The 26915-nt window shown below is 32.7% G+C and overlaps 1 protein-coding gene across 2 annotated transcripts; it reads right to left on the reverse strand.

The window, feature by feature from the left end:
- Nucleotides 1-14192: 14192 nt before the first annotated feature.
- Nucleotides 14193-16878, reverse strand: LOC108469763 (protein trichome birefringence-like 39). 2 transcript variants are annotated; one of them, XM_053019628.1, is made up of 5 exons: nucleotides 16420-16878; nucleotides 16172-16343; nucleotides 15152-15327; nucleotides 14807-14930; nucleotides 14193-14693 (listed from the first exon to the last, which is right to left on the reverse strand). In XM_053019628.1, exons 1-5 carry the CDS (start codon nucleotides 16722-16724, stop codon nucleotides 14574-14576), a joined length of 897 nt encoding a protein of 298 aa, XP_052875588.1. In that variant the 5' UTR covers nucleotides 16725-16878; the 3' UTR covers nucleotides 14193-14573. The 2 variants fall into 2 exon arrangements, with proteins under 2 accessions (XP_052875588.1, XP_017626276.1); XM_017770787.2 differs by having other exon boundaries at nucleotides 14772-14930; nucleotides 16420-16873.
- Nucleotides 16879-26915: the final 10037 nt, after the last annotated feature.

Genomic DNA, 26915 nt, shown 5'->3' on the forward strand with positions numbered 1-26915 from the left:
TTGACTAGTTGTCCTCTTTTGAAAACAAAATTTCTTGACCTATCGCATGATAATGCCTACCACAAACCACAAGTGTCGTTCCAATTATCATTTGATCACAAGAGAATTCTTCTTCTTTTTAGGAAATCTCCTTAGTGAAATCCATATAGCAATCCTACCGTGGGGCAGTGCACTTGCCATGCCATCACAAGAGACCATTAATAGAATACGTAGGTCTTGTTTAACGACCTTCTCCCACTCAATATTTTAAAAACATGCAAGGTTTTTAATTTTCGGTTTTAATCATGAATAATTAATATATGCATGACAAGTACATGTGACATTCTTTCCTAAACTATATTGCATGCTTATCTCATATATGTATGACATACTATGGCAATTTTATAGTATTCATGTTCATTTATTTATAAAATCAATAATTTTGATTCTTCACAGTTTTTCTTTTAAAAGAAAATATCGAATAAGTGAATGTGAATCGTACAATAGATGGGGTCCTAAGAAAGGGAGGTGAGTTGTATTTGACCACTTAAAAATCAAGTCTTTCCTTGTCAGATCCAATTCTAGACATGCACATTTTCATTACCATACTTTTCACAGTAATCGAATAATATAAAAAAGTGAATGGAACAATACAACATATGTAATTTCTTATTACCACACTTCTTATCTTTAATAGATCAACTATAGATCATCTCATAAATATACATGACAATTGTATCATAAATAATTATGAAACCGATATATAAAGATATGGGTAATAAAATAAAATTATCAGTCAAGATTTTCATGGTTTTATTTCTAGAAAATAAATGAAAACCCAAAAAATTACATAATTTTTTGCCACAATACATTCCTTGGGTCTTTGATCGCCATCACTGCATCTTCTGATCATCATGGACTCCTTTTCAGAAAAATTACATTTATGTCCTATGTCCTTTTTTTAGCTCACAAGAATTCTATAAATAAAAAATAATTCTACATAGATATGATAGTCCACAGTCTATTTCCTAATAACCACAACCTTGACAAAAAAATAATACTTACTTAAAAATATAGAATATTACATTCATTCACATATATTCCCCTAAACATGTGAATAATTACAAGAATGTCACATTGTGAAAAATAAAATAAAATAAAATAAAAAAACACACAGATTTTTACGTGGAAACCCTTTCGGGAAAAAACCACAGGCAGAGGAGAAGAAAATTCACTATGTCAAATTCGAATAATTACAAGAGGAATAGACTATGTCCATTTATAGGCTTGTAAAGCCATATTCTAGTAAGACTGAAACACCTTATTCTAATCAATATCAAATAGATAGAATTTAATAAAGTTTAAAAAACCTTATTCTAAAATAAAATAAAAGAAGTGTAATTCTATATGGATTCTTCTTTTATTTTATTTTACCACCGTATTTTATTTAAATAAGGATTCAGGTCACTTAATTCTAACAATCTCCACCTTGACACGAATTCTTAATGAACAAGTTCTTTATCGCGAACTCTCAACGAACAAGTTCTCCACCTCTTCCATTAAACCCCTTAAGGGTTTAACTTCAACAGTGAACACCAACCAAGTCTAAATAATGCTCAAACTTGGTTATAGGAAGTGACTTAGTCATCATATCTGCAGGATTTTCATGAGTACTAATTTTGCTCACAACAATATCACCACGAGCAATAATATCACGAACAAAATGTTACCGAACATCAATGTGTTTTGTTCTCTCATGAAACATTTGATCTTTTGTAAGAAAGATGGCACTCTGACTGTCACAAAATACTGTGCTGATTTGAAGGTCTTCATTGAGTTCACTAAAGAGCCCCTTCAACCAAATAGCTTCTTTACAAACCTCAGTAATCGCCATGTACTCAGCTTCAGTGGTAGACAAAGCAACTGTAGTTTGAAAAGTGACTTTCCAACTAATTGCACAACCTCCGATTGTAAAGACATAACCTGTGAGAGATCTTCTTCTATTAAGGTCTCCAGCAAAATCAGCATCAACATACCCAATGACTCCATCTCTAGTTCTTCCGAACTGTAAACAAATATCAGTAGTACCTCGTAAGTATCTTAAAATCCATTGAACTACTTTCCAATGTTCTTTACCGGGATTCGCCATATATCTGCTAACTGCACTAACTACATATGATAAATCTAGACGTGAACAAACCATAGCATACATGAGAGATCCCACTGCACTAGAGTATGAAACATGTGACATGTACTCAATCTCATCATCTGATTGTGGAGACAAAGCCGATGAAAGTCTGAAATGGGCTGCTAAAGGAGTACTAACAGGCTTAACACTCTGTATATTGAACCTGCAAAGAACTTTCTCAATGTACCCCTACTGACTTTGGTACAATTTACTTGCTTTTCTATCTCCGAGAATCTCCATACCAAGTATCTTCTTTGCTGGTCCCAAATATTTCATCTCAAATTCTTCACTTAATTGGGCTTTGATCTTTCTTATCTCTCCTTTATCTTTTGCTGCTATCAACATGTCATCAACATAAAGAAGTAGATACACAAAATAACCATCACTGTTTTTCTTAAAGTAAACACAACTGTCAAAACTACTTCTTTTGAAATCATGAGAAGTCATAAAGGAATCAAACCTCTTGTACCACTGCCTTGGTGACTATTTCAAATTGTAAAGGGACTTTTTCAGCAAGCAAACATAGTCCTTTTTTTCTGAGACTGTAAAACCCTCTGGTTGTTGCATGTAAATATCCTCTTCAAGTTCTCTATGCAAAAATGCAATTTTTACATCTAACTGCTAAGCTCCAAATCATGCATGGCCACAATACCAAGCAAAGCTCGAATCGAACTATGCTTCACAACTGGAGAGAACACATCTGTGAAGTCCACTCTTGGAATTTGACTGTAACCCTTTGCAACAAGTCTTGCTTTATATCTGGGTTCTTCAACTCCTGGAGTCCCTTCTTTCTTTTTAAACACCCATTTACAACGAACAATCTTCTTACCTTTAGGAAGTTTCACAAGATCCCATATTTTGTTTTTGTAAAGTGATTCCATCTCCTCTTGTATAGCAAACATCCATTTTTCTGAGTCTTCACAGCTAACCGCCTCAGAATAATTAGATGGCTCTTGGTTTGCATCTATATCTTTAGCCACATTTAAAGCATAAGCAACTAAATCAGCTTCGACATACTTCTTTGGAGGTTTAATTTCTCTTCTAGTTCTGTTTTTGGCGATAGAGTATTGTGGTGAAGAAGCAACTCTATTCTCAATTTTTGTACTGGCTTGAAGAGTTGACTCTGTATTAATCTAATGCTCCACCTGCTTTTGATTTTCTTTATTGGAAGAGACTTTAAGAGATAAGTTAGGTAGCATAGCAGTTTCATCAAAAAACAACATCTCTGCTAATCACAACTTTTCTATTTTCAGGACACCATAACTTATACCCTTTTACACCAACTTTATAACCAAGAAAAACACATTTAATGGATCTCGGTTCCAATTCTCCATTATCAACATGAGCATACCAGGACATCTAAAAATCTTTAAATCAGAATAATTAGCAGGATTATCATACCATACCTCTTGTGGAGTCTTTTTCTCAATGGCAACGGATGGAGATCGATTGATCAAAAAAATGCAGTAGAGGCTGCTTCTGCCCAAAACGACTTTGGTAAGTTGGCATTTGACAACATACATCGAACCTTCTCCATGATCGTTCTGTTCATTCATTCTGCAACACCATTTTGCTGTGGAGTATGGCGAACTGTCAAGTGTCTCACGATCCCTTTTGACTTGCACAATCTATTAAACTCATTAGAACAGAACTCTAAGCCATTATCTGTGTGGAGGTATTTTATTTGTTTTTCCTCTGTTTTTCAATCATAATTTTCCAAGACTTAAATGCGAAAAACACATCGCTTTTCTGCTTCAAAAAGAACGCTCAAACTTTTCTGGAAAAATCATCAATAAAAGTTAGCATATAATTAGCTCCACCTCTCGAAGGCACTCTGGATGGCCCCCACAGATCAGAATGAATATACTCCAATGTTCCCTTCGTGTTATGGATTCCTCTGGTGAATCAAACTCTCTTTTGCTTCCCAAAAACACAGTGCTCAAAAAAATTCAGTTTGCAAATTCCTTGCCCATCAAGAAGTCCTCTTTTGCTCAATTCTGTCATGCCATTCTCACTCATATACCCTAGGCCTATATGCCAAAGTTTAGTAATATCATCATCTGACAAGGAAGAGGAAGCGGCAACTGTATCACTAGTAACAGTAGAACCCTACAAAACATATAACTTGGCAATCTTTCTCTGCCCTTTCATCACAACAAGGGAACCTTTGGAAATCTTTAAAACCCCACTTTCAACTGTGTATCTGTACCCTTTTGAATCAAGAGTACTCAACGAAATTAACTTTTTTTTCAATTCTGGAACATGTCGTATGTCATTAAGTGTTTTGACAACTCTATTAAACATCTTAACTTTAATTGTTCCAACATTTGCGATTTTACACGAAGCATTATTTCCCATCAAAACAACACCTTCAGACACTGTTTTGTAAGTTGTAAACCAATCTCGATTGGGACTCATGTGGAAGGTACAACTTGAATCAAGTATCCACTCCTCGCTTACTTTAGAATCATTGACAGAAGCGACTAGAAGTTCACCATCGCTGCAGTCTTCTACAACATCAGCTTTACTGAAATTTTCTGGTTGTTTTCCCTTTTGATTCGCAGCCTCCCTTTTAATCTTATTCTGTAGCTTGTAGCACTCAGATTTAATGTGCCCTTTCTTTTTACAGAAGTTGCAAGTTTTACCTCTGTTTGAAGACTTTGATCTACAAAAGGATGGTCCCCTATGCATTTCATTCTTTCTGAAAAGGAAAAAATAAAAAAGTACCCCCATCATGGTGAACCTCTCCTTGTGGTCGGCCCTTAGATTTACGCGAGGATTCCGTTCCTGTGTCCTTCCACGATCATCATCAGCATTCCGATCTTATATCCCACGAACAATGAGACCCTTTCTTTGAGAGTCGAGTTTAACTACAAGATGCTTCATCTTATCATACGAGGTCAAAGAATCATAAACCTCATCAACTGTGAGAGACTCGTGGCTATATAAAATCGTGTCTCTAAAGGTTGAATAAGACGGGGGCAACAAACAAAGTAGAATCAACCTTAGATCTTTCTTATCATACTGAACCTCCATGGCCTCTAAGTTTGAGAGAATTTCTTTAAACACTGTTAAGTGTTCGTGTACAGACGCACCTTTCTCCAAACGATGAGCATAAAAACATTACTTCATATGCAACTTGCTTGTTAGAGTTTTCAACATACATAATTGTTCTAGCCTCTTCCATAATGCAGCGGCGGTCTTCTCTTTCATCACATCCTGCAAAATTTCATTGGACAAATGCAGATGTAATTGTGTTAATGTCTTTCGATCCTTACGCTTCTTCTCTTCATCTGTTAATGTCGAAGGCATCTTATCTATCCCTAGTAGGGCATCCTCCAGATCCATCTACACAAGAACTACTTGCATCTTAATCTGCCACAACGCAAATCTGGTGTTACGATCCAACAGCAGAATTTCATACTTTAAAGACGCCATTACCGTGATCGAGATGAACAAACCGGAAGCTCTGATACTAATTTGTGAAAAATAAAATAAAATAAAATAACACTGATTTTTACGTGGAAACCCTTTCGAAAAAAAACCACGGGCAAAAGAGAAGAAAATTCACTATGTCGAATTCGAATAATTACAAGAGGAATAGACTATGTCTATTTATAGGCTTGTAAAGCCATATTCTAGTAAGACTGAAATACCTCATTCTAATCAATATCAAATAGATAGAATTTAATAAGGTTTAAAAACTTTATTCTAAAATAAAAGAAAAGAAGTGTAATTCTATATGGATTCTTCTTTTATTTTATTTTACCACTGTATTTTACTTAAATAAGGATTCGAGTTACTTAATTCTAACACACATCTTATCAAATATTAATTAAATAAGGTTAAGAGAAAGATTCGTTCAAGGTTTACACCATAAACATAGCACAACCTAGCTCTGATACCAATTGTCTAAAAAAATCTGATTTGAAAACAGTTTTCTTGCACAGCAGAAAATTAAAATTTTGAAAACTGACCCCGGTTTGTGATATTTGTAGCAATAAATCTTAACTAAATTCTTACCTGTGTTTTTGGCTTAGTGAGCGTTCGTTTTTCCCGACTTTCAACCAAATAATTTTCTTTGTTATTCTCGTACCACAAACTTTTTCAAGTGTGGACTCGAACCAATTGAATTAAAATATAGAACTAGAAAAAGTTCTCTCTTTTATTCGAGGTGAAAATAAAAGTTCTCTCTTCTTCAATAGAAATTAGTAGAATTGTTATTTTTGAATATATATATTTAATAGTTGAGAGTAAATTCTCTCTATTTTTTGGCAAAGTAACAATCTCTCCAAATTCTGTTTTATCCCCTACCAGTTCCATCTATTTATAAGAAGAGAAAGTAGAACCCTTGTTGAGTTGTAGCGGTTTATTTCAAATAGAAAAAAGGCTTTCAACTTAGAGTAAGAGTAGGATGAATGGCATACCCTAGTATTCCTACTAAGGTTGCCGCCCCCTTCATGTTATATGGGGGTTTGGGGTCTCTCTCACATTGGATCCAATTACGAGTACTTTTTAGGCCTTTTGACCTAATACTCTATAATATCATCTAACCCTATTCAATTTTTTTATTTCTCAAAATAAACTTTAATATTATATATTTAACAATTTTCTCATCCCTATTTTACCTACGATAAAATTTTGACCATTTTACCCTAATAAAGTTTCGAGAAAATATGTTTAATATTTCACAACTCAACATGCTCACTTTGGTTGAATGGTTTATTTTCATTTTTGGGCTTCAAAACAGCTTAAAAACATAAACTCATTCTTCCAATCATTTTTAAGTAATTAACGTAGAATTGCAAATAAATCATTTCCATTTCCATTTTGGAAACCTATATTCATTTCCAAATGATTCCATTTTTCCATTTTAGAAAAGACCATAATCTTTCCTGAATGTTTCTCATTTCTCTTTTCCTATTCATTCCGTTCATTTCTATTCAAACACTCAATTCATTTTTGGTTTCAACGAGCTAGCAAAGGGACATATTAGAGATATGTAATTAGGGCTCAAATGATTTATAATTAAGTTCCAGATTTTCGCCTATTAATTACAAACTCATTTAGTCACAAAGTTATTCCACTATAGTATCATGATTGAGCTCTCCCTAACAACATACCATTACAAAATGCAACTACTTAGTACTCGTCCAATGATATTGTTATAAGTGTGTTACCCTCATATGATATCATTGATCTTTTTGGGATAATATTCGTTCGCCCAATATGATCATATTTTATCTTATGGTAATCATTATATCTTCCTTCATAAAAAGTCAATTACTATCGAATAGTAATTAAGCCATTTATCACAAATAACGAAAGACTTATATGGTCATGTTTGCTTTTCATTAACCATGTAATGCCAATGAAAGGATATCATTTATCCATGCCTCAAGCTATGAATTCCATTGTTATGAATGACCCTACAAATTGTAGAAGTTATACACCAAACGTACCAGCTTTCAGTTTCTTATCTATTTGAACTCAAGCTTTTACTTATATCAAATTGTACGAGTCATGCATACATAGTCTGTCATCCACTCAGTATTTAGGTATGCCACACTATGAATGTCACAAGCGAATAGATCCATAAATGAATTCAGGATCTATTCTACTTGGATCTAGTTGATGTACTGTCAATCCAGTCAATCACATCTATGTCTCTATCTTCTAGGAGTCATCCGCTCCGATGCCTAAGACAAAACATTTCTCCAGTTGGACTTGAAAGATGGCGTATTAGTCTTCCAATCAATTTTCTCATTTCCAATTAGACTAAGGACATGTTTAGGTTCATTTACTAATACAAGCTGTTCTTTTTGTATTACGATCTGACCACATAATACCGCTAAATATTAGTTAAACAATAGACAACCAGTAAACAACATTTGCTTCCATTTTACTTTGTGTGCAAAAACCATGTGAGGACAATATAGAAAGTATTAATGTAATTCATAAATAGTTTTATTAACCAATCTATTCAAAAAATTACAAGTGTATTTGAACGCAAATACTACACTTAGGGTACCAAATCCAACAGAATCTAGGCCAAAAACTTTCCTAAGATAATGTGATCCTTCCAAGATACTAAGTAAGCCACAACACAACAACAGATTCTTCATCTCTTAATAGGTGGTAGAGCACTAGCAGGCAAGGTTGACAGCAGACTCGTCCCTCTCTGTCTCAAACTTCGTTGCAGCAGCCCTATCAAACTTTATTGATGTTGTCTTCTCGCTCTTCATTGCCTCTCTCGGTAGAGCATCACCAATATGGTCACCACCTCTACCCTAATTTTTCCAGACTGTTCATCTCCCCTAGCCATTTTTCAGTAAAAGTGCAAGAAACAGCTCTAATAATAACAAAAATGAAGCACTACAAGGTGAATTGAAATAAACAAGCCATTAATGCAAAAATTGCTGTAGAAAATCAATAAAAGCAAGAAAGCAACCAGTAGTAGTTGCATTAATTTCAAAAGAAAAAGTAGGCAAAATAATCTAAAAGAAGAAAACTCAAAGAATATATAGATCTACCTCCCAAAACGCATCATTTTGAATAACAAACGATGTCTAATGACAACTCACTACTTGTTCCAAAGGGTTGTTGATCATCACTATCATGAGTTCTCAAAAACACAGTCCTCAAAGTACATTTATGCCAGAATCTCAAGGGTTTTGATATATTGTTTCACCATAAAACAAAGCCACCATCCAGGCAACCTATAAAAGAGAAAGTAAGCAAGTCAAAGTGTCTCAAACAGAGTCATTTTATAATCCTCCTCTTGACATGAAGGGGGAATATTCTTATACCCCCATCTGCGTCAAAACACGTGGCAAGCCAAAAAAGTGCCTGAACAGTAAGCCTACCATTAACAAATCGAAAGGTCACCTACAAGCACACCCTTTTGGGATAACCATCTGGACAAAAGATGACCTAATCTTCATCGTAAACATGAAGTTTTTGGTCACCAAACATCACGTAGGCTCAATTGCTTTATCCTATCAAGTCAGAATGAATGAAAAAACATGTCCTGTTATAAACATCCTCATCCCATGGAAGACATCCCCTCATGCACTCCGTAATAATGGCTAGATAACAAGTCCAACACGTAATACCATCTTCCATGGGACCCTAGCCTATAAATACCTCCAGGAATAATGACAAAAGGATCGATTCTCCAAAAATACTAAGCCTACACTCAGTCAACCTTCATTTTTCTCTTAGTCTTTACATTATTTTTACCTCCACTCTTCATAATCTTTGGTTCTCCGTCCTAACTATAACACCCTATACCCAGCCTGGTCGCCAAGCCCAAATACGGGATGCCACACCACTATCTCACCTCACTCACAACAAGTAGAAAGCCTATTCTAAGCAAAATGTCATTTATTATAATATGGTTGTAGGTTTTAGGCCACTTAATTGGTTAATTATCATTATTACATGCAAAGCATACCATAAACAATCCCCTAAACGAGTGTTAACATGCACAAGGTCAATTTAGCAAAATTCTCAAAATATGTATGTAGGTATCGATATTGACACTAGGGTATCAATATTTTCTTAAAGTGGTATAGATGCCACTTGGAAAAACGATACCAAACTTGCATTCTATTTCTCGACTAAATCCCAAAGTTTCGAAAATTATTAGTACCTGTTATGAAATACCGATAAATTTACCCCGAGTATCGATACTCGAGAAAATGTATCGATACCAAATCTCTACTCTGACTTCCTGCACGTTTCAAAACACAGAGGTATTGATTTTAAAACCCGATTATCGATACCTCTGCTCCAAACCTCAAAAAAGCAGCATACATATGTAATTAATCCATTCCAATTTAGTTTCTAAACATCATACATCAATACTTCGACAAATAATCATTCAACAGCCTAATTAACAGTTTAATATCTCAAAACCGTGTTCAAGCAAGTAACGTCAATCCATTCTCATGTTCATAAACTCAAGCATAATAATAACATGTAATCTTGATAAACTGGACCAAAAACCAACAAAATGTCTAAAAGTTAACATGGCTATAAACAAGTCATCAAGCATTAACGAAACAACCATATAGCCTAGAACAACTACCATGCAAACTGTTCATCAAGCATTAATGAAACAACCATATAGCTTAACCTTAACAGTTTCAAATTTAGTGTCATAATATACTTACTCGTGCATTATTATTAGTTCTTTTACATGGTAAACATATTCACTTTTAACCATATATCTTATTACACATATAATCATCTAACATTCAAGCATATATCACAATATTCAAAAATAGGTTTAGTGATGAATTGCATAATGGTCACACCTTATATAAACACATATCACAATACACACATATTCATAAGTTAAGATAATTTGCATAAAAACCACATACTCATTTAGGCATATATCATATATACATTTTAAGATAATTTGGCACTTAAGCTATAAAACATAATAATGAGTTCTATCATCACTCATTGGATACACGAATCTCCAACAGACCAAACATAGACTCATAAAGTCAAACATGTCCCAAAAGTGAAGCATAAAGCTACCACTCTCCTTATTTCCCCTCACATGTCCCGTTGAATAGAGCTTAGCTTATATTCCTTTATCCCTCCAACATGTCCCAGGGCTTCAATGCCTAAAATCACTATACATATAGGTGAGTACTCACAATCCTATGGCATGCCAACTATATCCAACGATTTCAAGATCACAAGGCCAAAATATCTGAAGTCAAACACATATCACTTGTCGATTATCCGTGCACAGTAACTACATATTTGCATCTTTAGCAAAACATTGTCACTAACATTTAACATTTATATAATATGTACATATTTACACTTTCACAACAGTTATCATAACTACGTATCACATGTTATAGCATCTCATCCCAATTCACATATTCACAAACACATAAGCACATTTTTCACAAGATAACATAGGTATGAGAAAGCTTACACTCAGAATTTAAAGTATGGATTTAGGCTACTACTAAATTCTGAAATAATGCATTGAATCATACCCACAAGTAATTATTTCAAACACTCACCAATTACGCTTTCACTTAAAAGTCGAAAGCTCAAACTAGATTTTCCTTACCTTTATCTCTACTCGTAGAAGGTTCTATCGAATTTGAAACTTCAACATAGCAAATTCACACAACAATACATCCAAAAATCAGTCAAGGACTCATTACAAGCATACAAAACATAAGTCTAAACTAAGTTCTCATGTAACCGAAACTTATAACATAGCAAACTTTAAATTCGAATATCTCAATCTATACTAAATCTTTTCACCTAAAACCAATTTCGTTCATCTTATAATTCACCTATGACTAATTCTAAACCTTTAAACTACACAAAACTACTCGATTTAATATATTGACTTTTTGACATGTTTTATCGCTATTTTTCGAAAATTCATTAAAACTCAAGAAATCTTTAAAAAAAAACTTCAAAGTAAGTTTAGAAAAATTCTAATCATGTTAAAACAAGTTGAAAAACACTTTAAAATCAAGTATTTATCCACAAACTTGAAATCCACCATTAATGACCAAAATTTCGACTTTTAGCTAAAACATGTGTTTTAAAGGCTAGAAATTCGATTTGAAAGTCTAGATAACATTTAAAACTAATAGAAAGATGATTGGTTATCTTGAATGCAAGAAAAATGAACTTTGGTGAAATTCCAAAAAATCCACTCTTAAAAAAGATGATGAAATTAATGAATTTTTGGGTGTTTTCTTAGTTTCAATGGAGATTTATAGTTCAAAGGATGATGGAAATCAAAAGGGATTAGGAATTGGAGATCAAAAGCGATTGGGAGAGTTGGGAGAGCAAAAGGGATAGTACAATTAACAAAGAAGAAAGAAATAACGTGAACATGCTATAAAAACCCCCAGTTTTGACTATTTTATAATTCAGTCTTATTTTCAAAATCAAGGATATTTAAAACTCAATTTCAAAAATTGACTTGATTTTATGAAAACTATTGTCGAAAACATTATCGATTACCAAACTTATGAAATTCCGAGTTCATATAGGCCAAAATTCCTAAAATACCCCTAAAACTCCTAAGCCCTATTTTGGGGGGTGTGACACGACTGAGTGAATCGACCTTCATAGTAACCACCCTTTTTTCCTCTATACTCCTCCCTTTTTGTACACCGTATTAACAAACTTCAAAAGATGTAAGAATGTCCACTCCAAAATCCAAATGTTAATATTGTTTCTCGCTTGGTGAACGACGAAAAGGCTATTAAAAGAACGATCGACTTTAATCCATAGCTATTGAATTTGAAAATAATCTATAGCAACTACTATTAGAAGGAGAAAATACTACTATTGATGAGTTGACTATCCCCTATATAGGGAAAAATGAAAGGTAGGGTTCTATCTTATCGAAGGATTGCAAATTTTAATAGCGCTAGAATTTATTTTGATCAATTAGGAGTTTTAGTTGAGATGAATGTGAACCATGCGAAAAAAAAGCACAACACACTAGCATGGCTGTAGTTGGTGGACTTTGATTCTCATTTGAACTAATGAAACTGCACTTCATCTTTATAAAATAAATCCTATTTAAACTATAATTCAAATTATATTATCAAAGATAATAGAATGTTTTTCGGTTCAAAGACGATAAGCATAGATTAAATCCATGGGCCAAAAACAATGCATGGGCCGAACGACATATAAGATGTTTTAACATCTAAAAATGCTAGATTTATAATTAATTTTTTTGAATTATAAAATTTTAAATCATATAACAATAAACTAGAAATTTTAGAAACAATATATTTAGAATATACAAGTGTATAAATAATATAATTTATTGTCTAAAATTAATTAATAATAACACAAAATATTTACGATATTAGAATGAAAAAATTAGATTAAATGGTGAGTAAAATAAATTTTAAACACATAAATACATCAAATTAAGAATACCAAATAAATACATCGATCCTAAGTTGGTGTCCAATCAGCAACATTATTAATATATAATTGATGGAGTTAATAAAGTGTGCATAATAAAAATTAAAATGTATAAAAATATTTAAATAGAACTTTGGTTAAGTGATAAGTTTATGGTTTTATCAATGCAATTGATATGGGTTCAAATTTTACAATATTCATATTTTTTTATAAATAAAAGATTAAAGAATCCTCAAATAATATAATTATTTTAAATACAAAAAATATTTTTATAATTACATTAATTGAATTAGTGTCTAGTTAACTTGCGCTACCAACTCAATCAAAAATTTAAATAGTAATATAAATTATATTTTAACTTTTAAAATTATAATTCAGTTTTGAAGTAAACTTGAAAACTGAAACAACGAGAAAAAAAAACCTTAAAATGAGCATTTTATTTTATTCTTAACTTCTGTTTTTGAGAAAAAATTTAAAAGTTGGTAAATGGATCTGAAAATTTTTATTAACAAGTAGAATAAAATATAATATCAGTATTTATTAAACTTGAAACTTAAAATGAGCACTTTTATTTTTATTTTTATTTTTTGGAGAAAAAATTTAAAATTTGGTATATGGATTTGGAAAAAAATATTAATAAGTAGGATAAAATATGACATCATTTCTTGTACTCTTAATAAATTTAGAATTTAGTTCATATATTTTTATTTTTAGAATTTAGTTATTCTATTATTAAGATGGATATAAATTTTTGTTAAATTTATTGGTGTGATATTTTAAAATAAAAAAATTCACTTAATTAGAATTTAATAAAATATTAAGAATTAAAGGGAAAATGGTATAAAATTAAATTGAAAGTATGGTATTTTAACTTAACAAGTAATTTATATTTTGAAGTAAGAGTGATATGTGAGTGCATCGATTGTGGGAGAATAGAATGGTTGTTGCAATAATGTAGGAACGCATACCATATATTATAAAATATATTAATTTTATAGCATTATTCTAGATATTTTATCCCATAGAGGAGACTAATTGATGAGTTTGAGATTTGAAGGAATGACAGGTAAAGCACGAATGAGAGAAAAGGTTACCTTACATTTATTTCTAAAAATGACGCACAAGAATAAGAAAATTACAATAGTTGGAATGAGCAAATCAAATTTGTTCAAACAAATTAAAATTTACAGTTGAATTATGATATCATTATTTTCTCTTATTGCTCATCACAGAAAAAGGAGTTGGTTAGGGTGGAAAACAAATGGTTTTCCATCTTCCTGCCTAAATTCACTAAAAAACAGCTGCATAGAGTAAACTGTTCCAAGTATCTGGCACACCTGGAAGGCACCAATGGCTACAGTCAGTCCCGCCGTCCATGCCTCTGTATGCCGACGGGTGTGCATCTTTTCGGTACTGAGAGAGTCCGGTAACGTCGAGCAAAAACACCGGTTTCTTAATCCTACTCAGGACCTTCTTCACAACAACCCAAGCCATGGGTGTGCCTCCTGGGTATCTCATCCCAAAGAATGGTTGTGTCTGTCCGGAGCAGGACTCTGTTGGCTTGTTCCAATCCTTTCCCCTGCAATTCACATGTTTCATTTTTATTTAAAGATGTATACATTGATAAAAGATATAGAAAGTGATGTTGGTTGCCTACTCATAATGGGTTGGAGAAATGCCCTGGAAAAAAACCTTGGTTTTCAAAGGATCCACATTGCGGTTCACCCATCTAGCCCACGTTGTTAATCCTTTGTAAAAAGCAACCATACGGTTCATGTCTTTCCACGTTTTCCCACCGTCTTCTATGTAATCAAATCTGCACCAAATCCGCATCACATTATTTACCATTATCTTTTATAATCTTCTATCATTTTAGTTACTAAACTAGATTTCAGGCGTTACTATCATAAATAAAATAATGGCAACACAACGACAGGGTTGGTGTTTTATTCCCGTCCCTTATAGACAATGCACATGTGTTATTTTATCAACATCAGTCTTTTTTTATTCTGGTTGAAAGGAAAAAAGGGATCCTACGGTTGGGTTCTTCCAGTGTGGGTCCACCAGTGCCACGTGTTAAAGATCAGCATGTCCACTCCTTTCCATGAATCACCGCCCCTGATTGAGTCCAGCTTCAACACTCTTCCATACTTCTGGTTCACTATGTCAACCAGGTACGGCGTTCTATACAGCATTATATTCACATCATAATCCTGACCATAATTCAAATTTCAGTTTTATTATTTAGAAAATTAAAAATAACATTTTTATGTAATTATTTCATTGGTGATATTAAATTTGACTATTATAACTATCAAATTCAGTTGTATACATGTACATTATCATTTAAATATAGCAACTAAAATTCTAATTTTTCGAAATATAGGCACTAATAACAAAAGAAAAAAAAAAAACGTCATCCGGAAATCGAAATGTTAAAATAAAGGAAGGGTGCAGTAAACTTAAGATCTTGACATGTGATGTCCCGGTCTAAAGTAAGGGCGTCCACCAATCACGCTCCACTTTTAATGCACACTTACCTATCTCCGTTATTAGTTTTCAACAACAAAACAGCTACTCCTCAGATTTGCCTTTTCCTAAAGCTAATATATTAATCCTCTACTAAAACATTTATGTTCAACCATTTTTAACATTCAGAGTGAAAATCTATATAATTTTGAAGCCTCCAAAATAGAGTCGTAGCAAACTTTGACAACTGTAGCACCAAGTTTATGGGAAGTACTCTTTTGTCCTAATTCATGTTTATAAAAATCTACTTCAATTTTACTTTCAATATATTTATTCTTAAAAGTTTTTAAGTAGTCAAAATTTTACTGCCCATTTTAAACCAAGGATTATAATTACTATTCCTTTCCACCCATGCACCGAAAAAAGGATTTGAAATCCAAGAAAATCAAAAGGCAACAAGATTGAAAAAGATAAAGGAGATGACAGACATGAATGCATGCCACAGCCCAGATTCAAAGCAATCATTGTAACTAAAAAATATATATATTCTAAGTGTACAAGAAGCATAGCAAGAAATCAAAAACTGACCAGAAAGGTAACTGAAGTAAGACCATCTCGTTTGATGTATGAAATCTGGGAATTTGGAACCCAGGCCTGAATCATACATGTCAAAGACTGGAATTGATTCAAGCTGAGTGAGTCACCCACGAACATGATCTTCTTTCCTCTCCATTTCCTCAAGAAATACAGCCCATTGAACCTAATATTCCAAACTTTATACTCCTATATACATATAGGGTGTAATTGTAATTATAATGAATGGTAAGCAAGCTGACCTGGGGAGACTGCAGGAGAAGGGTTGCCATCGGTATTTCAGATACGTGTTATCAGGTCGACCATATTTTTGGCAGTCGAATTCACCCTCGATGAAGGGGCACTTGTAGGGGTCGTAGAGAGGATAGGAAGGGTCATAAACCCACTTGCCTCTGAACCAGTTGCAGTTAGAAGCTAAGCTTCTGGTTCTGCCACTGGCATTGGTATTATTTATGGCATTGAAATCCTCACCTTTTGTTGGTGAGTGCTGTAAAAGAAAAAACAATAAGACTAAGAGAGAGAAGCGGAAGAGGAGCAGTAAACCCATACCCAGAGGTTGGGTTTTGTTGGGTTAATTCGCTGCCTCAAACTGTTAAGGAGAAAGGGACGAGTGGTGAAGGAAAAGTTGTCTGCCCATCACACCTTATATAAAGAGGGAAAGAGAGAGAAAGAAAGTAATGAAAAAAAAAGAAAAAAGCTTCACATGGAACAGTACTCAAACTCCATGTCATATGTGCCAGAAGTTTTTTTTTTAGTTTTTAGTTTATTTATTTATTTATTTTTGGATTATCGTGGATATTTTCTTTTAGGTAAATCTTTGATACTTAGGTACATTACCACTTCACTTTTTTTTTTAATTCTATAAATCTAATTAAAATTATTGCATATTATATTTTAAATTGTCCGGTATTCACATTAATAATTTAAATTTAAATCATAGTTATACCAAAAATTATTATTATATATCCTAGTTGTTTATATATGATTTCCTAAATCTGAAATGAGTAAATGAATTTATTTTTAAAAATTTTAGATGAAATAGATTTATATGTATCAATAAATATTTAATGTAATTATAAGATGAATTATATTTTAAGGAAAAATATAAATTTAAACTTTAAAGATAATATTATTATTTAGAATAGATACAAATTGTAAACATAAAAGATACTAAAAAAATTACTTATCAAATAATTTTATTTTGTTTCAATAAAAATCTATTTATCTTCAAAACAAGAATAGTGAAATGTTTGGATGGATTGTGCTCCCTTGCGCCAGGTGGGGATAGATCCAAACACTTTGAAAAATTAGGAGGTATGGCATTATGAGATTTTTTTTATTTTTTATTTTGTTATTATTAAAAATAATGGAATCACACTTTTCCCTATCAGAGGAGACAAAAGTATAACAATACAAAATTAAGCCCTCTGCTTTCAAAGGTTTCTTTTTTTCCAAGTTGATGATACAAAGTCACTTTTCTTATTCTCTTCCATTTTCTTATAATTTGTTCTTTACAAACAATCAAAATCTAAAAACACCTCAACAAAATAAAATAAGATATATGAAAAACCATCATTACTACATCCTATTATGGTTTTCTACTTGCATACGTCCCATTGTTAATTGTTCATTTAACGGAAAAAAAACTTGTTTGGTAAAATATGCCAAAGTGCAATTCATATAATGTAAGAGCTGTATCACTTTTATCCTCGTTAAGACACCATTGATTGTGTCTTCATATCAACTCCATCATGATTAATTGTTAGTTTTTGTTCACCAGAAAAGGGAAAATGTTAGTTACAATGTTCATATATATTCACAAAGGCCCAACCAGAAAAGGCATTAATTACTTTCACAAATTTATTATGTTACTTTCTATTATCGATCCAAAATTTGAATATAACTTGAATTGTCGACCCGCGACTTGAGTCTGCGCCCTACAAGGTGGATACATTAAGGACTCGCGAGGAGGGCTCGCAAGCCAAGTTCCTATGTTCTTGGGTGTTTGCGTTTGCAAACAGAGGATGCGAAGTCAAGTGAGTTGACTGACAGACACGTATTAAGTCTAGGATAATATACGTGTTAGTGTGCATGGAGCATACTTAAGACGTCATTTCAATGAACAGTAATTGTATCTTACAAATACTCGATTCTCCCCATCATGAGGACACACCACAAAAACACTCAACAATTTGTTGTGATGAACTTGAACAGACTTCTAATCATCAAATTTTCTTTCAGTTTGTAATAACTACAATGGCTTTCCCAGACAAAAATTTTCTTGTCAACTTTTCATCAGGACAAGCTAGAGCTTCGAGGGCAAGTGGCCAACCCACCAAAGCAAACTTGTTTGTCAGTTGGTTTGCTGACCAATCGAAAAATTTGGGTGCCTCAAACTCCTTTGATTTGAATTTTCCTTTAGGCTAGGGGTTACCATTCTCTTCTGGTTAAAAAACATCATCGCAGCAATTTCTCGCTCTTCAGGAGAAAATGGCCCTACAAAACGTGAGGTTCGAGTAGCAGCAAACGTTTCATCAAGAACTCTTAAAGCAGAATGAAGAGCTCATAAGAAAGGTACAATCTGACAACTCTGATATTCATGACAATGTAGCCATGCAGGAGGAAGGTACTTCCGTGCATGCAAATGAGTGGTAGAGTGAGATGGATGCTCTACGATAGGACGTAACTATTTTGTAATAACCTGTTTTTCAGTCGTTTCAGGGCCACAAGTCCAACAGTAAGTTCGTATAATTAGTATTTAAGTTATACAAGTCAATAGTAATTTTATAATAAATTTTGATATAAGGAATTTTATCCAATAGAATTAGAAGTTAGTATAAGTGGTTCGATTCAAAAGTTAAGTGATTATTAAAAATGATGTATTAGGACCTCGTTTCCGTAATTTAAGGTCGTAAATATTTTTATTAAATATTTACAAAGTCGTATTATATATGAATTAAGGTTTGGTCTAATAATTTTGATGATTTATTTGCTTAATTGCGGTAAAAAGATTAAATTGTAAGAGAGGTCAAAGTTAATTACTTTTGATTTAAAATAGTAAAGGGACCAAAATGGTAATTAAACCATGGTCAAAAAGTCCTTACAGTGGATATGATTAAATCCACTAACTTTTGGGCTATTTCTCATTTAGTCCTAATTAGTTATGATTAAATTGAAAATTAAGTTTGTTTAGTTGGAATTTAATAAAATTGAAGGACCAATTGTGCAATTAAACTCTCCTTGAATGGTAAATATACCATTAGAAGGGATAGAGGACGGTATTAGGCTTATAAATGTTGAAAATTATGAGTAATTAGGAAGGACAAATTAGTAAATTGGTAATTAAATGAAATATAATAAAGAAAACAAGTTAAAATCATTTTTAACTTATCATCTTCTTCATAATTTTGAACTGAAACCTAAGAAGTCATAGGAGGGAGTTTGGTTAACTTTGGTTCTCATATCGGGTAAGCAAATGTCGTCCGTTTTTAGTAATTTTTATGTTTTTAAGCTCGTATTAGCTTAACTTAGCTAACTCGAGGAATAATTTGTATAATTGTCAAATGTTGAGGATTATGCCATTAATGAAATTGAGATGTTTATGAAGTTTTATGTTAGATTATTAAGCTTGGTTGTTAGATAGGACTATTTTGTAAAGTGATTTTAGATGATTTTAACGTTTAAGGACTAAATTGTTAAAGTGGTAAAAAACATGTACTATATGTGAAATAATTGCAAATATGGACTGTTGGGAGTCATAGATGGTTCGGCTGAATTGGATTTTAAGAAAAAATGGTTAAATTGCATGTTTGGGGCTTAAGGAGTAAATTGAATAAAAGTGAAATATAGGGGGCAATTTCATAAAATATTAAAAAGAAATTAATTGCATAGAATAAGTTAATTTTAGTGTTGAAATTATTTAATTGAATGAAAACATTATTTTAGATCAAGAATGAGTGGAAAATCGAAGAAAAGAGAAAATTATCGAATAGTTTCTGTACATTTGTCATTGCTGCAATTTAGTCAAGTAAGTTCGTTCGTTTTAATTTTAGTACATTTTTAAGTTTAATATATGAACCTAATTGCATAATGTTAGATTATATTGATGTGTGTAATTGAAAATGAAAATAATGAACTGATATTACGTCGATCACTGATTGAAATACCCTAAGCCATTACTACAAATTAGTCCTGTAAGTTCATTTAATATGACCTCAATTATATTTCTAATTTTTTATGAATATTAGAGTTTAAATGATGTAAAATTAGAAATATTAATTTGATTTTTTGATAGAATAGGAATTGTAAAAAGTTACAAAAATGATAATTTCCTAATATCAATGGAGACAGGCTGCATTCGCACGTAAAACCATAGCAAGGCTATGGCGATTATTCAAACATAACACCATGGTTGGACCATGGCAGTGTTTATATGTAAGAATACAACTAGGCTATGGCATTCTAATGATAAGATCATAACAGGGTTATGAAACTATTGTAACACGCTCAACTCGTATCCCTCCCCGGAACTGGGTTACGGAGCATTACCGGAGTTTACCAATCAAACAGACATAAATTTTAAACATTTCATATTATATAATATTCAAGTCATAAACCAATCAAACTCATATATATTATCCCTTATTCAAACCCTCGAGGCCCAAAATACGTGTTAGAAACAAATTGGGACTAATTAGGAAACTCAGAGGAATTTTCAAAAAATATTAAAAAATTTTAAAGCTGCAGGATTCACATAGCCGTATGCTAACCGCGTGTCTCACACGGCTGAGTAACACGCCCGTGTGTCTGGCCGCATGGACTCAAAATGTACCTTAAACAAGAAGTTTCCAATTCCATGCAAGTTTGGACATTAAGTAACTTAAGAACCATTCGTTTAACCAGTTCAGAACACAATCAAGCACATTCCAAACATGTCAAAACAATCATCCTAAGTGCCTAACCAATGTACCCTCATTGGTACCACAACTATATCATCAACACAAATCATCAAAGCATCAATTTAAATTCAAATTATAAACATACCTAATTTCATCCATTTTACCTAGTTTATAAATATTTAAACATCAATTTAACATGCCATAATAAAACTTCAAAAACAAACAAATGTTTATATGTATATACCAAACCAATATTAAACTTATAACTTCATTTACAATCAAACCACAAAATAGCTATTATTTAAACACCCTAGGTACATGCCGAAACAAAAGATAGACATCACCAAATTTGAGTTCGGGATCGTTGTTGGATGCTGAATTGGAGATCAAAATTAAGTACCTAACCTGTGCACGAACAACAAAACCGCATGCTGAGTAAAACTCAGTGGTATTTCTATAATCCGAATATTTAAAGATAAAACAATATAATAAGCACAATTAAATTTTAAGCACAATTGAATATTTAAAACCATATTTATTTATAAAATAACATTAACCATTCAATACTTAAAACAAAAATACATCTTTTATAACACATTCAATTTTCATCACTTGCTATATAATAGCTTGTCACAATTTGATCCACATATCATTTAAACAATAGCATTATCAATTTCATATTCAATTCATAAGTATATAACTCATATATTCCATGTATTTACAACATATTTCACATTCCATTTTCAATTTACTATATCACTTCCATTTCTCATACCATGTCATTTCAATATCAATTATAGAACTTTATTATTTATTTACCCCTATAGGACTCGGACGGATACACGGATCCAACCATACACACCAGTTTGGCACCCAGTGCCGCACCGGATAATTTGAAGTACTAAAATTAACACCCAATGTCTCATCGATTAAACCGAAGTAAATTGGCACTCAGTGCCTCATCGAATAAATCCTAAGTAATAAATTGACACCCAATGTCTCATCGACTCGAAGTTGAAGAAATCACTGAACACTTCCAATCCTATGGCATGCTATCTATATTTAACTCAACTCGATACAGTTAATAGGGTTTCAATTCACATTTCAAATACAACCAATATTCACTTCAATTCAAATAATCAATATATTCAATATATATACCAATTCAATCCATTCAATCAACTTAAATTCAATTCAGTGACAAAGGTCAAATACTCACCTTAACACTTACCATATGCATTAAATTAAAAATACAACAATTAATAACTAGTTCAGATTATAGAAATACAAACCAGAAATTCCGAGCTATTCCTCATCGACTTTATCTTTCCCATTTTCAGTCGAGGATTCCGGTACAACATTAGCTACGGAATTAAAACAATTAAAATTCATCAATACAACACAATTTAATCTCATATTGAAAATTTTAATTTTTACTCAATATTTGCCTAAATTCTAATTTAGTCCCTAAAACAAGACTAATTTTATTTCTTCACAATTAATCTTATATTTTTATAAAATTCCACTTTAAACTAAATTTAAATCCTATTTTCACTTAAATACCTAAATTTCAAAATTTTCACAATTTAGTCCCTATTACTCAAAATTTACAATTTATTCTACAATTAAATCCTTTTTCATTTCTAACTTAAAAATCTATCAATTTAATCCCTAATACTAAAATTATTCAACATTAACAACACTTAAAAACTCAATAATTTCTAAAATTTCAACATAGGTCGCATAGTATTTAACATCGAGATTCCAACACATAAAACTTACAAGAAAAAAGGACTAAATTGACTAACCAATTGAACTTGAAAACTTTGAACCCTAGCCTTGTCTTTCTCCTTTCTTTCTTTCCCTTTTTTTCTTTTCTTTCCTTTTTGTTTTAGCTTCTTTCTTTCTCTTTTTCTTATTTTGTTTTATTATAATTTTATAATATATATATATATATATATATTTAATTCTTAAGCTTTTATAATATATATATATATATATATTTAATTCTTAAGCTTTTATAATATATATATATATATTTAATTCTTAAGCTTTTATATTATAATATATATTTTAACTTAAATTTTATAATACTATTACACCTTTATGCCGCCTCATTTAAAGGACAATAGCATAATTGCTTCTTTAATCCCTTTAATTTTTCTTTAATCTATAATTCAACTTTCACACTATTTGCAATTTAATCCTTATACCTAATTATTCTTAATTCATGCAAATTCACTTAACCAAAATCTAATATTTATTAAAAATATTACGAGTTCGAATTACGAAAATGGAATCCCAAAAATACATTTTCTAACACCCGCGACTATCGAGTCGTTATAACTATAGACGTAAGACCATGGTTGGATAGTGGCAATGTTTATATGTAAGACCATAGTTGGCCTATGGCATTCTGACGAGAAGAACACAACCGGGTTATGGCACTATGGACGTAAAACCATGGTAGGGCCATGGCAATACATATGTAAGACCATAGTTAGACTATGACACAGTACGAAACGTGTACCAAGGTTTCAATCACCTTTACAGTATTCATTGGATGGAAACAAATGAGGATATAAATGTGATGTGTGAAACGGTAAGTGGTTTTTAATAGTATATATGTGTAAAAGTGGTAAATGTTGTATTATTATATGTTAAAAAGATTATCATTGTGATAGTAAGAAATGGGAATGTTATTGAAATGTGAAAATTTGATTTGAACTAATGTTTGAGCATTACTCACATGTTGGGAGCTGTGATTGACAGGAATTTTGATAATAACCTCGTTGACAGAAAATTTGTTTATTAATCTTTTATTTGAATTATTATTATGTTAATTCGGTAAGCTTTACTGTTCAATCAACAAACTTACTAAGCTTTATGAAAGCTTACTCATATTATTTGTTTTATTTCTTGTAGATACATTTTGTGGATCGTGAGGTTGAATCAGCTCGAAAAATCACACTATCCTGGAATTTTTAGTAGACTTAGATTTTGGTTTGGTATATATGGCATGTAATAAGACCCCTTTTAGATATGATGCATAAGTATTTGGTTTGTGTAAATTATATCTTTAACTTGTGTTTTGTGTTTGGATAACCTATGTAGGTATGTATGTTTTACTAAGGTAGAATTTGTTGATAAAGAACGAACTACAATGACATTATGATGACTAATGATATAAAATGATATAGATGTAAGATTTTGATGTGTTGGTTGTGCTTTTTAAATGAAAATATGGAAGTGAATTGTAATGAAATATTGAGGTGTCTATGATGACATATTGGTTAGGCTTAGGATTGATTATATTACATGAGTAGATTAATATTGAAGGAGTCAAATGACATATTTGATTGTATGTTTGAGTATGTTTAGTTATGTCTGCATATGGGAGAAGAAAAGAGCATGTTTTGGGCCAATTTTGGATACACACGGGCTGTCACACGGTCATGTGTCACACATGGGCAACCCACACAAGCGTATGCCCTGAGCATGTTTAAGCGCAGTATCCACATGGTCTGAGACACGACCGTGTGAGGGTATTTCAATTGTTACATGGGCTAGCACATGGCCTGCAACACGACCATCTGATTTTAAGGTACCCAAGGATATGTTTGAAGGAAAGAGGGACTCACAAGCTCACCTTATGCAGTATAATAACTACATGAATGTGTTTGGGGCTTCTGATTTCCCGAAGTGTAGCTTTCTCTACGATGCTCAAGGGGAATGTGAAATATTGGTATTTGTCTCTTCTCCAAGGGTCCATTCGAAGTTTCTCTTAGTTAGGTCATATGTTCTTAAGATAGTTTAGGGCACACCGGACAATTATGAGCACTGCCATGGGTCTAATGTCTGTGAAGTAGAGGAAAGGAGAGTCTTTACAAGATTATGTGAAGTGTTTACACGAGCAATATTGAACACTAAGAACCTTCAAGATCAATGGGCTATTGATACCTTTTTTATAGGAGTACAGAATGAGTATGTATAGTATTCCTTCACTAATAATAGGCCTCAAAGTTTGGAAGATTTATATAAAAGGGCCCACAAGTTCGCTGGAGCTAAAGAAATAAAAAGAGTAGTGCATGGCACATTCCAGAGGGATGAAAGGTAGTTCAAAAGTAAAGATAGGGGCCAACTCATCAGTCTTTACGTGTACAGAATGAGAGACAATAGAGAGCACAACCACAAAATGTAACGCCTCAAAATTTAAATTTTTGTTTTTGCGAATGTGTGACACAAATATGTATCTGCTTCAGTGGTTAAGTGTTCTGGGTATGTGTAGGAGGTCCCAAGTTCAAGCCATGACTTGGGAAAATTTTAGTATTTTTATGATAAAAACCCAATATTTGGTCAATAGGCTTTTACTTAATTGTTGATAAGCTTATATCAGAATGAGCTTACTGGTCTGGTGGTTAAGTAGTGTGTTGGTATGCTGGTGGTCTTGAGTTCGAATCCCTGTACGTACAAGAGAGTTATTTTTTCTATTTGTGTCATGCAGGAGTTTGAACTGACCTAAAATGCCGAATAGTGGATGTGTAGTAGGAAGTGTGGAGAGCGAATTAAGGGATTGGGTTAGTGTTTCAGTTTAACCATTATTCTATTTTCAAATTCGGTTTTTATTTTGCGTCTTTCCTGTACAACGATTTTCTTCCCATTTTCGGTAAGTTTCTGTTGATTGAGTTTCTATTTGTTGCTTTTAAGTTGGTGATTAATGGGAGTTCGTTAATGTCTATTTCGGGAAGATTTAAGGACTCATAATCGATTACTGGAGATTTTGGATTCGTGAGAATCGTGGTGGTTCGATCGAAGGTAAGTTTAAACCGCTCGATAGATGTGTATTTTGATTTCAGTTCGGTAAGTCTCCCTCGTCTCTTCCGTTATGGTTGATAGTGATTACTTAGTAATGCATTTATTCTTCTGTTAATGGCGTAGAAGGAGGTTGTGGGTGATAAATCGCATATATCGTGTCTTGGTATCATTTTCGGGGAGCTATTGTTAGTGGTAAGCTGAGTTCTATTCATATCTAATTATCGAGTTCGCTTAAAAATTGCTAAAATTGATATTGGTATTTCGATTTTAAGCCTTGGAGTACTTGGGAGTGGCTTTTGCGTCAAAAACGATACAGGTGTGTATTCGATTGCACAAAAAATAAAGTTTCAGTGAAATCCAAAAACCTCACTGTCGGCACCACACGGGCGTGTGGTCACTCGTGTGGTAGGCCGTGTGATGGAACACGGACGTGTGTTCGACAAGGCAAGGCCGCGCGCGCATGACACGGCCATAAAATGGCCAAGCAAGCCGTGTGTGACACACGGGCTGGACTGACTTGGGTCATGTGGGCCACATGGGTGTGTGGGATTTTGGGCTAAGCCGTGTGATCCACACGACAAAGGTAAATTTAGGCCGTGTGGGCTCACATGGGCGTGTAAGCCCATTTTTATTGAAATGCTTGTTAAGGTTGCACGGGTCACTCAAGTCGACTGTGAACCTTCCATAGGGTCGATAAGCACTACTTAGAACCTTATCTATGTGAAATTGATAATGTGAATTATGTACTGAACATGTTATATATATAAGCATATGTACTGAACTTTATGTTTATCTGATAGATCTGTGATAGTATGACATTCTATTGTATGTTGCATTGCATAGGGTTGGGTTGGGTTGATTTTATTTGGAAGAAGTATACTGAAAGGCTCCTAAGCCTAACATACTAGCAGCTCAGCTGCAAACCACTATTTAGTGTCGCATTTGGTACTACCTAGAGTGTGATACGATCCACCTTGGGTGAGTCGAGTCGTATTAGTAATTGCCCGATCGTCAACAAGAAGTTA

This window comes from Gossypium arboreum, chromosome 10, assembly GCF_025698485.1.
Source record: "Gossypium arboreum isolate Shixiya-1 chromosome 10, ASM2569848v2, whole genome shotgun sequence".
NCBI classification, from domain to species: domain Eukaryota; kingdom Viridiplantae; phylum Streptophyta; class Magnoliopsida; order Malvales; family Malvaceae; genus Gossypium; species Gossypium arboreum.